The sequence below is a fragment of the Perna viridis genome, chromosome 1 (genome assembly GCF_037379345.1).
Source record: "Perna viridis isolate PV_CMFRI_1.1 ecotype Kerala chromosome 1, ASM3737934v1, whole genome shotgun sequence".
Classification (NCBI taxonomy): Eukaryota; Metazoa; Mollusca; class Bivalvia; order Mytilida; family Mytilidae; genus Perna; species Perna viridis.
Window position 1 is genome coordinate 9,829,582 of NC_142445.1, and position 12,433 is coordinate 9,842,014.

At 37.7% G+C, this 12,433-nt stretch overlaps 1 protein-coding gene across 7 annotated transcripts in view; it reads right to left on the reverse strand.

The window, feature by feature from the left end:
* Positions 1–12,433, reverse strand: part of LOC148627155 (plexin-A1-like) — a 91,138-nt gene that overhangs the window by 49,456 nt on the left and 29,249 nt on the right. For all 7 annotated transcript variants that reach the window (XR_015919897.1, XM_088568733.1, XM_088568725.1 and 4 more), the window contains exons 5-6: positions 3,998–4,053; positions 2,839–2,950 (exon numbers count right to left, since the gene is read on the reverse strand). Coding sequence is in view for 6 of the 7 variants with exons in the window: in XM_088568733.1 (XP_088424859.1) it covers positions 2,839–2,950; positions 3,998–4,053 (168 nt within the window). In the remaining variant the exon portion in view is untranslated. The remainder of the gene's footprint in view (positions 1–2,838; positions 2,951–3,997; positions 4,054–12,433) is intronic.

A 12,433-nucleotide genomic window follows, 5' to 3' on the forward strand; every position in this document is an offset into this window, starting at 1 on the left:
TCGTTATTTAGTTTTTAAGTTTGTTGTCGATCATTCGGCCACGGTCACTATTAAGGACTGATTGTTGATTGATTATTGTTGTTTATTGCCGTTTCGGCGACCAGGACCATATCACGGCAAGAACATTTAATGCAAGGAAAATATTAAAAGCTAGATCAAAGTCTCTTCATAAAATAATGAAATTAAAACAAACAGCTATTTACATATAAAAAGGTACATAAAAGGTGAACCTAAGATATAAAATACATATAGAAACATAACTTCGATAAAACATTTAAAATATTGAAAAATCAAGGAAGGTATCCAATTTAGATTTTATTAAATAAACCGATGTCCCGCAAGAAATCGATAATGTTTTTAGATGAAACGGTCTTGAACAAATCAAACATATTGGCGCAGTCAAAATAATTTTGCCTGGTGTTGGCAAAATCCACACAATCCAGAAGAACATGTTTGATAGAGAAAGGGCAATCACATGGGATACACTCAGGTGGAGGCTCACCAACAAGCAAATGGCCATGTGTAAATCTAGAATGTCCAATGCGGCATCTAGTCATGACCACTTGCTCTTTGCGATTGCTCGACCCGGATTGATGAACGCCTAGATCGGGTTTTATGGAATTGAGTTTGTTGTGTTCAAGACCGTCCCATCGGTCCTGCCACATCTTTAAAATATATTTCCTTATTAAAGGTTTAAAATCGGTGTATGGCAAACTAACGTCCTTTATTATTTCATTTAATGCCTTCTTGGCAACCCTGTCTACAACTGAATTCCCCTGAATACCAACATGACTGGGTACCCAGAGAAAAACAATTTCTATATCGAATTCCCGAAGTCGATGAATACAATATAAAATTTGTAAGATAAGAGTGTTTTTCAGTTTGTGATTCTTAATTGCCAAAAGACAGCTCAATGAGTCAGAACAAATAATAAACTGTGACAGATTAGATTGAGTAATCAATTTAAGTGCTAACAATATGGCTCGAGCTTCAGCTGTGAATATGGAAGCGCTTGATGGCAACCGTTCAGTTACAGTTCTGTCACCATGGACAGCAGCACATGCAACGCTATCGCCATCTTTTGAGCCATCTGTATACACCGTCAAAAAATCTGGATAATTTGCTTTAATTTCAGAAAATTTTTGTTGTAAAAATAAAGGATTGGTATCGGACTTTTTATATTCACGCAGATCAAAAATGAAAGAAGGATGTGGAAGCTCCCATGGAGGGCATTTCGAAGTAACAACAGGTGTCACTGCATTGGTCTCCAGATGAATTGCTTCCAAATGAGGTTTTATTCGAATTCCAAAAGGAGGGGTTTTGCTTTCATGTTTTCGATAAATGTCGACATAAATAGGATTAGGACTGATTGTTAAAAAGGCACCTGATACATTGGACTGTCATTTATTTTACTATTTGTTCGATAGTTTAGGCATATTTATTGGAAAGTATAGCATATTTATATAAAAACAAGCCTCGGTTAGCTTAGGAAAGACCATTTATTTATCAGTATCATCTACGGGTCAGGAAATAACATTTGGATGATGCCTTTCTGGTATTAGTGTACATTTTCTTCTGCTACAAATTAAAATAACCCATTAAAGTGTAATGATTTTCAACAAAAAAATAGAGGTAAAATATGACTTTACTGCTTCGAAAGATGCCAGAAGTATAATTTTGAATAACATTACAACTACTGTAATTTTTTCAACATCTTACCGTATACGCGAAATAAAGAAACCGATTTAAAATATCTGTATGCACTACAAGTATAAAAAAAAAGTCCATGGATCTGAATACTGCTTGATCTTGAAATATGTCTTTATTGATCAGTATGGAAAAAGTTATGTCGACTTTTGTGTCTCCGCTGTTTGTATGCCTAGCATGTTCATGATTCTCTGGCCTTTGTCCAAAATAAAGTAGACTTTCAGCTTTCTTTTAAGTCCTGGTTTTTATTTTTGACACATCAGCTGCACATTTTAGCAGTTAATAATACCAAAAATGTGCTTATGTCCCGTTAGAGGAACATTGAACGATGAAGAGTTAATATAAGTTAAGTACTTGTTTCCTTTCAATTTTTTAAATAATAAATAATAATGAATTTTGAAAAGATCGTGTTTTATATAAAACATTAATTTCCGTTTAAAACAATAAACATGAACAATGCAGTTTTTCTTCTTTTTTTTCAATATTTGAATATTGTTTTTTTTTCTGTTACATGGTTAATATAATTTCTAGTGCTAGACTTCTAACAAGTAGGCTTCTGGAACAGGGTTACGTTGCAACAAGACTGAAGTCATCACTACAGAAGTTTTATAATCGTCGTCATGAACTTGTGGATCGTTATGGTGTATCCATCTGCGCCATGACAACCGATTTGTTCAAGTGTCATAGTTTTCCTTTCCTCTTTGGAAAGGCAGAAGACGCTTACCCTACCGGTGTACCTGGTCCATGCTCTCGGTTTTTAGTAGATTCCGAGATGCTCATTTGCTTTTGTTACTTTTTATGTATGATTGTAGTTATTTTATGTTCTTTGTTGTGTATGTCTGTTTTCCATGTCTGGTCTTTGTCCCTGGATTACATTTTTTATTACCGCTATAACCTTGGTTCCCTTGATTACTCTCTCGATCTCCGTTAAAATCATTGCCAATTACTTTTGAAAAAAAGCAATGAAGAGTCATCACAAAAGAAGTTGAAAAAACTACAATCAAAGCATTCAGAAATGTCTTATTTCATTCACAAGTTTAAAAAAAATACTGCTTGTTAAATGATGGAAAGACGCTTAACTCCACTTTATAGGAACCCTCGTTGCTTCTGTATCTAATGACGATTACTTACATTTTGTATCTGTACGCTACTATTTGAAATCATTAGCTTGTAGTCATTCTTTGCCGCTTCCGTTATGCTGCGAATCTTCACTATTTTGAGGTTTGAGTTATGTACATTTTTCCTTTAAAATACATGAAGAATACATTTAACAACACAAATTACAATGCGTTCGAATTCTGTAATGTGCAAAAGAGAAATTAATACAGTTGTTCTCAAATTTGATTTTAGATTCTAAGATAAGGTCATTAAGAAATTTAAAAAAAATACTCAGCCAGTACACCATTAAATTATTTAGAATTATTGAGTCACCAAAAAAAAAATGTAAATTTTCACATCTGATCGGTGAAATTTGAATAAATTGCAATATTTTGAATTGACAAAGTCACTCTAATTATACGAAAGCAAACACATTATTTTTCTACAATATTTAGCCGAATACACAAACAATTGTAAACAAGCATGGAATATATGTACAAATAAATACACAATGCACAAGTGAAACAAATCCTCCGACATGTGGAAGATTTTTATTTCTTAATCTTCATTCTTTCGAAATAAATATTTTGATCCTTATGATGCGGAAAAAAATACTAATTCACTTGTCAATGAGTATATCTCATCAATTTCACTGGATCAATTCTTGCTATAAGACAAATATTCCTAGAAATTTGTGGAAGTCATTCATATGTTTTTGTTTTTTTTTTAGTAACCCGCCGAATTGTCGCTTGTGGATAAAAAAAAACTTGGTCAAACTTAGGCTAAACTTGGATCGTTTAAAAGGAAAAAAAACCTTTGACCAAACTTTGACCGATTTTTTTTTACCGAAACACTGATTGTGTACACAGAGCCTAAAAGAAAATTACATTGTTAAATGGCCACTTTGATAGCTTTTAGTAATTATTCAAAGCTATATTATAAAAAAAATGAAAATCATGCCTTGTGGGGCATAGATTGATATTGAACACTCCCGTGACATGGGGATATCTTATGAAAAAACAAGTATGCTGTTGAATTGTAAAATCTAGAAAAAAGATGATATTGTTTGAGTTACGGATTGCGGTTAATACACAGTGATCAAATACAAATCAAGTTATAGCACATACATATATATTCTACGTATAAGTAATTAGTACAGCTATATTTGTAAGTGGTCATCGATTTTACTTACTTTGATGAACATTTTTGGTTAAAACAGTTTACATAAGATAAATTAGTCTTTATTATCTGGAAAATAGAAGCAACAAAAATAAGTTTTATAAAAGTCATGTTATGTATTTATATCTTATAAGTTTTTCTACAAAGACATCATAGTGCAAATTGTCTCACAGCGTGGTGTAAAATTCTCACTTCGCAATATCTTTTGTACTTTTTTTTATTTTAATTTCTTTTGTAATGTGAAAATTGATTGAATAAAAGTTATACGAAGTATAACTTGGACTTTCAGCAGCGTATGTTTTTGATCTTGGTAAGAGATAATCTTCAATTTTCTACAACCTTCAATGTTAATGGCATTACCTTCTACACTTTTATATACCTTCGCATAAGAACTCGTGAGCATGAAAGTAATAAAAACATATCTCATGATGCCAAGTTTTAATTCAAATTATGATTGAAACGTGACATTTCTTTCCAAAATGCTGCAGGGATTGCTGCAATTCAAGTAAATGGCCATAACTTAAAAACAAGAATCATAGACGATGTACCTATACAATGTACACAACAGTAAAAAATATAATTGCAGGGGTAAAGTTAAAAAAATAGAGAGCAGGACTGGACATAAAAAGTGATTTATTTGCAAAAATATGAGAAAAAAACTTATTTTCTTCTAAAGGGTAAGAACCAGCGGCAGCCATGAATTTGAAAATGAAAGTAAAAAAACCGAAAGCATCAACTTGGTCAATCTAGTAATACTTGAAATCTTAAAGGCATCTTGTCTCATCGTTAAGCGAGTAGCAGCCAGTCCATTTATACCAGCTTCTGTTATTTAGATGATATATTATATCTGCATAATTCCAGATTCAAGGATTACGTACATCTAGTCTGCCCTAATAAACTTGAAATTAAAGAATCAATTGATACACCATACCTAGACCCCAGTTTGAACATAGATAATACAAAACGTTTGAAATGTTATGACGAACATGAATATTTCGACTTCCTAATGAAAAAAACTTCTCCTTTCGACGAGGCAATATAAAAACATTTCAAGCCTATGGAGTATGCAGTTTCAATCTCACAGATAAGACAAGATGTCTTCAAGAAATTCGACGTCCTACCTACTAAACTTAACTACGACTAACTGCAATTAGGTTATTCTTTTGACATCAAAGTGTCCAAGTCAAAGTATTCACTTCGGTTCTCTATCACTATTATAAATCACATTGCTATACTGATAGCTCGTCTAAATACCCAAATAGTAGAATCTTCAATTTCAAAGTTCAAAGTTTACATGCCCGTGTTTTGAGAGATATTTTTTTGTATTATCCTCTACCAGAAGTATTGTTTAATATTTGTTTTTATTTTCAAATCATAACACAATTCAATATGATAATGACTGTGGTCCTGATTTTGTATCAATGCTAAGGCTTTACATCTTAAAACCATATTTCATTTTATATTTTAGTCCATACATAATCAAATAAAATGTTTTATATTTTCGATGTACACGAACATTCATACGCAGGTCCGACTAAAGTGGAAATATTAACATCTTCAATAAAATTCATCTTTTGGTTGTAAAAGGTTGTTATGCTTAGGGGTGGTGATGGAGATAAGCTCTCAGTCCTAAATAAATACTGCTTCCGTCAAGCTCAACGCAACGCCTCTGATAACAAGAGTCCAGCTCCTGTCCTTCCCGTGGTGAAACTTTGCCAAGAAAACATGAGAAGGAGCAAAAGCGAGATACTGGTGCATTATAACCGATGCTTCGGATAGATGGGACTCGTGAACCCGTTGAGGGCAGCTTATTTTAGAATAAGAACTGATTTTAAACGTCCAAACGATATGATGTTAAGAAACTGAAACACAAACTGAAATGGATGTCACCCTAAACACTTATCAGATTGATAAGGGGAAACATCTGAGACAGATTAGGAGGGGAATAGAGCTAGGAGAGACAAGAAAGAGTTTATGTCTAAAATGTTTGTTTGTTTGGGTTTAACGTCCGAGCAGCAATATTTCAGCTATATTCAGACAATGAACATGAAATGGATGATAAAATGAACATGAAATGAAAAAAAGAAAGGATGGGTCACAAGGATAATAGGGTCGACAAATTTTGATTGCCACTGGAAAAAGGGGGGATGGGTAAGGTCGGGCAATTAAGCCTCCTGTGGCGGAGCGCAAAGGTTCCTACTCCTATCGAATACCAAAGCAGGGTTCTTTAACGTGCGAGGAACGTGGCATCTTTCCCAACACGGTGCACCACTATGGATTGCGGTCAGGTTTTCCGTATTATAGCCTGACAACCCCAGCATGTAACACGCCAGGGGTACCCCATTCCACCACCTGGGGCACACATCCCAGTTGCTCTGTGGGCAGAGCGCCTAGCCCCCGGCTAGGTTTCTGAGCACTGTTTAGTCGCCTTTTACGACAAGCTTAGCGCTGCTGCAGGTTTATTCTTTTAACACCCGGACCTGCACGGGGCTAGTTTGTTGGGGTTTAACGTCCGAGCAGCAATATTTCAGCTATATTCAGACAATGAACATGAAATGGATGATAAAATGAACATGAAATGAAAAAAAGAAAGGATGGGTCACAAGGATAATAGGGTCGACAAATTTTGATTGCCACTGGAAAAAGGGGGGATGGGTAAGGTCGGGCAATTAAGCCTCCTGTGGCGGAGCGCAAAGGTTCCTACTCCTATCGAATACCAAAGCAGGGTTCTTTAACGTGCGAGGAACGTGGCATCTTTCCCAACACGGTGCACCACTATGGATTGCGGTCAGGTTTTCCGTATTATAGCCTGACAACCCCAGCATGTAACACGCCAGGGGTACCCCATTCCACCACCTGGGGCACACATCCCAGTTGCTCTGTGGGCAGAGCGCCTAGCCCCCGGCTAGGTTTCTGAGCACTGTTTAGTCGCCTTTTACGACAAGCTTAGCGCTGCTGCAGGTTTATTCTTTTAACACCCGGACCTGCACGGGGCTAGTTTGTTGGGGTTTAACGTCCGAGCAGCAATATTTCAGCTATATTCAGACAATGAACATGAAATGGATGATAAAATGAACATGAAATGAAAAAAAGAAAGGATGGGTCACAAGGATAATAGGGTCGACAAATTTTGATTGCCACTGGAAAAAGGGGGGATGGGTAAGGTCGGGCAATTAAGCCTCCTGTGGCGGAGCGCAAAGGTTCCTACTCCTATCGAATACCAAAGCAGGGTTCTTTAACGTGCGAGGAACGTGGCATCTTTCCCAACACGGTGCACCACTATGGATTGCGGTCAGGTTTTCCGTATTATAGCCTGACAACCCCAGCATGTAACACGCCAGGGGTACCCCATTCCACCACCTGGGGCACACATCCCAGTTGCTCTGTGGGCAGAGCGCCTAGCCCCCGGCTAGGTTTCTGAGCACTGTTTAGTCGCCTTTTACGACAAGCTTAGCGCTGCTGCAGGTTTATTCTTTTAACACCCGGACCTGCACGGGGCTAGTTTGTTGGGGTTTAACGTCCGAGCAGCAATATTTCAGCTATATTCAGACAATGAACATGAAATGGATGATAAAATGAACATGAAATGAAAAAAAGAAAGGATGGGTCACAAGGATAATAGGGTCGACAAATTTTGATTGCCACTGGAAAAAGGGGGGATGGGTAAGGTCGGGCAATTAAGCCTCCTGTGGCGGAGCGCAAAGGTTCCTACTCCTATCGAATACCAAAGCAGGGTTCTTTAACGTGCGAGGAACGTGGCATCTTTCCCAACACGGTGCACCACTATGGATTGCGGTCAGGTTTTCCGTATTATAGCCTGACAACCCCAGCATGTAACACGCCAGGGGTACCCCATTCCACCACCTGGGGCACACATCCCAGTTGCTCTGTGGGCAGAGCGCCTAGCCCCCGGCTAGGTTTCTGAGCACTGTTTAGTCGCCTTTTACGACAAGCTTAGCGCTGCTGCAGGTTTATTCTTTTAACACCCGGACCTGCACGGGGCTAGTTTGTTGGGGTTTAACGTCCGAGCAGCAATATTTCAGCTATATTCAGACAATGACCATGAAATGGATGATAAAATGAACATGAAATGAAAAAAAAAGGATGGGTCACAAGGATAATAGGGTCGACAAATTTTGATTGCCACTGGAAAAAGGGGGGATGGGTAAGGTCGGGCAATTTAGCCTCCTGTGGCGGAGCGCAAAGGTTCCTACTCCTATCGAATACCAAAGCAGGGTTCTTTAACGTGCGAGGAACGTGGCATCTTTCCCAACACGGTGCACTACTATGGTTTGCGGTCAGGTTTTCCGTATTATAGCCTGACAACCCCAGCATGCAACACGCCAGGGGTACCCCATTCCACCACCTGGGGCACACATCCCAGTTGCTCTGTTGGCAGAGCGCCTAGCCCCCGGCGAGATACTGGTGCATTATAACCGATGCTTCGGATAGATGGGACTCGTGAGCCCGTTGAGGGCAGCTTATTTTAGAATAAGAACTGATTTTAAACGTCCAAACCATATGATGTTAAGAAACTGAAACACAAACTGAAATGGATGTCACCCTAAACACTTATCAGATTGATAAGGGGAAACATCTGAGACAGATTAGGAGGGGAATAGAGCTAGGAGAGACAAGAAAGAGTTTATTTCTAAAATGACATCCGAGGCTGAAGAAGCAGCCAGACGGAGCAATATCATAGTTCTGTAAGATAAGATCAGCATCAGATTGCTGACTTATACGTTCATAAAGTCTAGTAGACCAGTAAAGAATAATGAGCACCCTTAAAACTAAAGAAGAGCAAATAAAGAGATGGATTGAACATTTCAAAGAAGTTTTTAACCAACAACCACCAACACATGATGCAGAGATAAACATCCAGCTACAAACCAGTTACCAATCAACTGTAACCGACCAACAAAGGCAGAAATATACAAAGCCATTAACATCTTAAAAAACAACAAGTCCCCAGGTCCAAATAATATACCGGCTGAAGTACTTAAAGCAGATCTTGAAACTTCAACACAAATGTTCTTCGACTTAACAGGCAAATTCTGGAAAGATGAAGATGTACCAAAAAAAAAACTCAGCATTTCTAATAATTACAGGGGAATAATGCATCTGTCAGTACTTAAAGGGGTTAAATCGGATAATTTAGTACGAATGGGGTAGGCTTTTGACTAAAAAAAGCGAGACAACGTTAAACAGGCAGGATTCCGTCAAATTTGGTCATATGCAGACCACATAGCCACCGTACACATAATCATTGAACAATCCCTTGAATTTGATTTATCATTTTACACGGGGTTCATCGACTCGAAAAGATAGATATGGGTTGTAGAAACTTATGAGGCATAATGGAATTCCTGGAAAGTTTACCACGATCGTAAAGATCACTTATACAGCAATTCAGATACGAAAATTTCATGATGGTTAGCTCACAGATTCTTTCGACATCAGAACAGGGGTTATACAGGGATGCTTGCTGTCACTTACTATTTCTCCTAGCAGCTGGGAACTTGATTATGACTAAAACAACAACCAACAGGAAAAATGGCTTCCGATGGATAATAATGCAACAACTAGATGACTTAGCTTTTACCGATGACATCGCTCTTCTATCTCACAAACACCAACAGATGGAAAATAAACCTCACTCATAATCTCACTTAGAGGAAAGAGTGGCTGATACCGGCCTTATCATCAGCACAAGAAATACCAAATTTAAAGTGCGCAAGGTAAATATAAACAGCCAGCTATACGAATCTCAAAGTAAAAGCGCTTCGTGCGGGTCCGGGTGTCAAAATATAGGCCCGCAGCATCGCTAAGCTTGTCGTAAAAAGGCGACTAAATAGTGGGAAAGACGCCACGTTCCTCGCACGTTAAAGAACCCTTCTGTGGTATTCTCCCGGAGTAGGAATCATAGGGCTCCGCCAAAGGAGGCTAAAAGGCTAAATTGCCCGACCCTAACCACCTCTCACAATTTCCAGTGGCAATCAAAATTTGTCCATCCCAATTTTATTTCATGTTCATTTTATCATCCATTTCATGTTCATCGCCTGAATAAAGCTGAAATATTGCTGCTCGGGCGTTAAACCCCAACAATCAATCAATCGAAGTAAAAGTAACGATTCTTGAAGAAGTCGACTCCATCTTATATCTAGACAGAGTCGTGAACGGTCAATGAGGCTCTGTAAAAGACATCAAAAGTAGAATAGAAGAGGAAAAACAGCATATTCATTGAAAAAAAAACATTAGGAGAGCAGGCAATATCACATTAAATACCATCCTATAATATAGCCGCGAGACTTGGAAAACTACAAAATACCTCATGAATAAGTTACAAGACTTAATATAAAAAAACTGCTTAAGACAAATACTGAAGATCGGATGGTAAGAGAAATCGCAGATGTACATATATGGGAAAAGACCAAGCAAATACCTATAGAGTCAGAACTATTGAAGCGAAAGATTACACTGGATGGGTCACAACTTACGAAAGCCAGCAAACTCCATCACCAGACAATAAAACCACCAAAGGAAAAGGCATGGTCAAACTGGCAGAAAACAGAACTAGATGAAGAATGTTGTTGGTGGCCTATGTGACCCATCAGTACCAAAGGCATAATCAAGAAAGTAAGCAAACACATCTCTCGTTTGTTTGTTTGTTTGTTTTTTTTTTTTTTTTGTTTGTTTGGCTTTTTTTGTTTTTTTGGTTTTTTTTATATATATTTTTGATTTTTGTTTTGTTTTGTTTTGTTTTTTTTAAACGTAGTGCTATCGTGTTAGTGAGTTGAGAGAGATGCATTTCAATTCTTTTGAAATCTTCAAGTGATAATTTGGCACGAAGTTAAGTTGTATTGCATGATTTAATGCTTTGTGATACCAAGTTTAAGTTCATATTCCGGCGGTAAAAAAAATATTCAAAATCACATTTGTTTAAATGTGATTTTTTTATTAATTAAAATTTATTTTGTCAATTTCGGATATTTTTCCATAATATCCAAGATATTTACTACATTTATTTATCATAATAGTAGATTAAAATGAATGATTTCACCCTACGTTTGACACGCTTGGGGGAACTGCAATACTGCTTGTAGATTATTACCGGATATGATGAGTGCCACTGGGGGAGCAGGACAAACTTATCCTTCCGGATCAATTGATGCCACTCAAAGTTTTTTTGTGAGAGTTCATATTGTTAGTGCTAGAGTTTTTTGTGTGACGTCTTTCTTCCATTATTTTTAGTTTTTTTGTGTAATCTATTCGATTGGTTACATTATGTTTGTATGCCGTCTTTGTTTCATATGTTCACGTTTAGGCCATATTTAGGGATTCTGACGTTTTTGAATCATTACACTGCTGACACCGCGGTTTTATTTTTTGCCGATATTTAATTTAAAAAAATAAACTAAAGGACGATCATGAAAGTAATGATATCAATAAAATTTCAACATAAGTCGTGGAAGTTTATTCGATAGTATCATCTCTCCACAAAATAAGTCCGTACAATTTAAAACTGCGACAATAACGGATCAACTGTGAAATTTATTCCGACTGGAAATATTGGTTCTTTTGCCGCTAAGAAATGGAGCTAACTATCAGAAAATCAAAATCATTAAGTCTAACATAAAGCATACGAAAATGTCTACGTTGTCCTTTTGATTTGCTATTCATTTGGGCAAACTGTTCATTTTTGGCATAATCCTATGCAGCATCGAAAACAATCACAGAGCTAAAATTTAAAGAATGGTTTTTGTTTGTTGGGGTTTAACGTCCGAGCAGCAATATTTCAGCTATATTCAGACAATGAACATGAAATGAAAAAAAGAAAGGATGGGTCACAAGGATAATAGGGTCGACAAATTTTGATTGCCACTGGAAAAGGGGGGGATGGGTAAGGTCGGGCAATTTAGCCTCCTGTGGCGGAGCGCAAAGGTTCCTACTCCTATCGAATACCACAACAGGGTTCTTTAACGTGCGAGGAACGTGGCTTCTTTCCCAACACGGTGCACCACTATGGTTTGCGGTCAGGTTTTCCGTGTTATAGCCTGACAACCCCAGCATGCAACACGCCAGGGGTACCTCCTTCCACCACCTGGGGCACACATCCCAGTTGCTCTGTGGGCAGACCGCCTAGCCCCCGGCTAGGTTTCTGAGCACTATTTAGTCGCCTTATACGACAAGCTTAGCGCTGCTGCAGGCCTATTCTTTTAACACCCGGACCTGCACGGGGCTTTAAAGAATGGAGCGATGTTTATATTAAAAAAGGACTGTACAGAGAGATCCATTTAATAATGTGTAAATCTCCGTAATGACATGACCAGAAGAACCATATTTGAAAGATGAATTGTGGCAATGATAATCAGGAGATTAGTATTAAAGTCCCCAATCCTCATGTCTTTTACGACCTTCAACACAACTGTTTTCAAGAGTCTCTGATGAC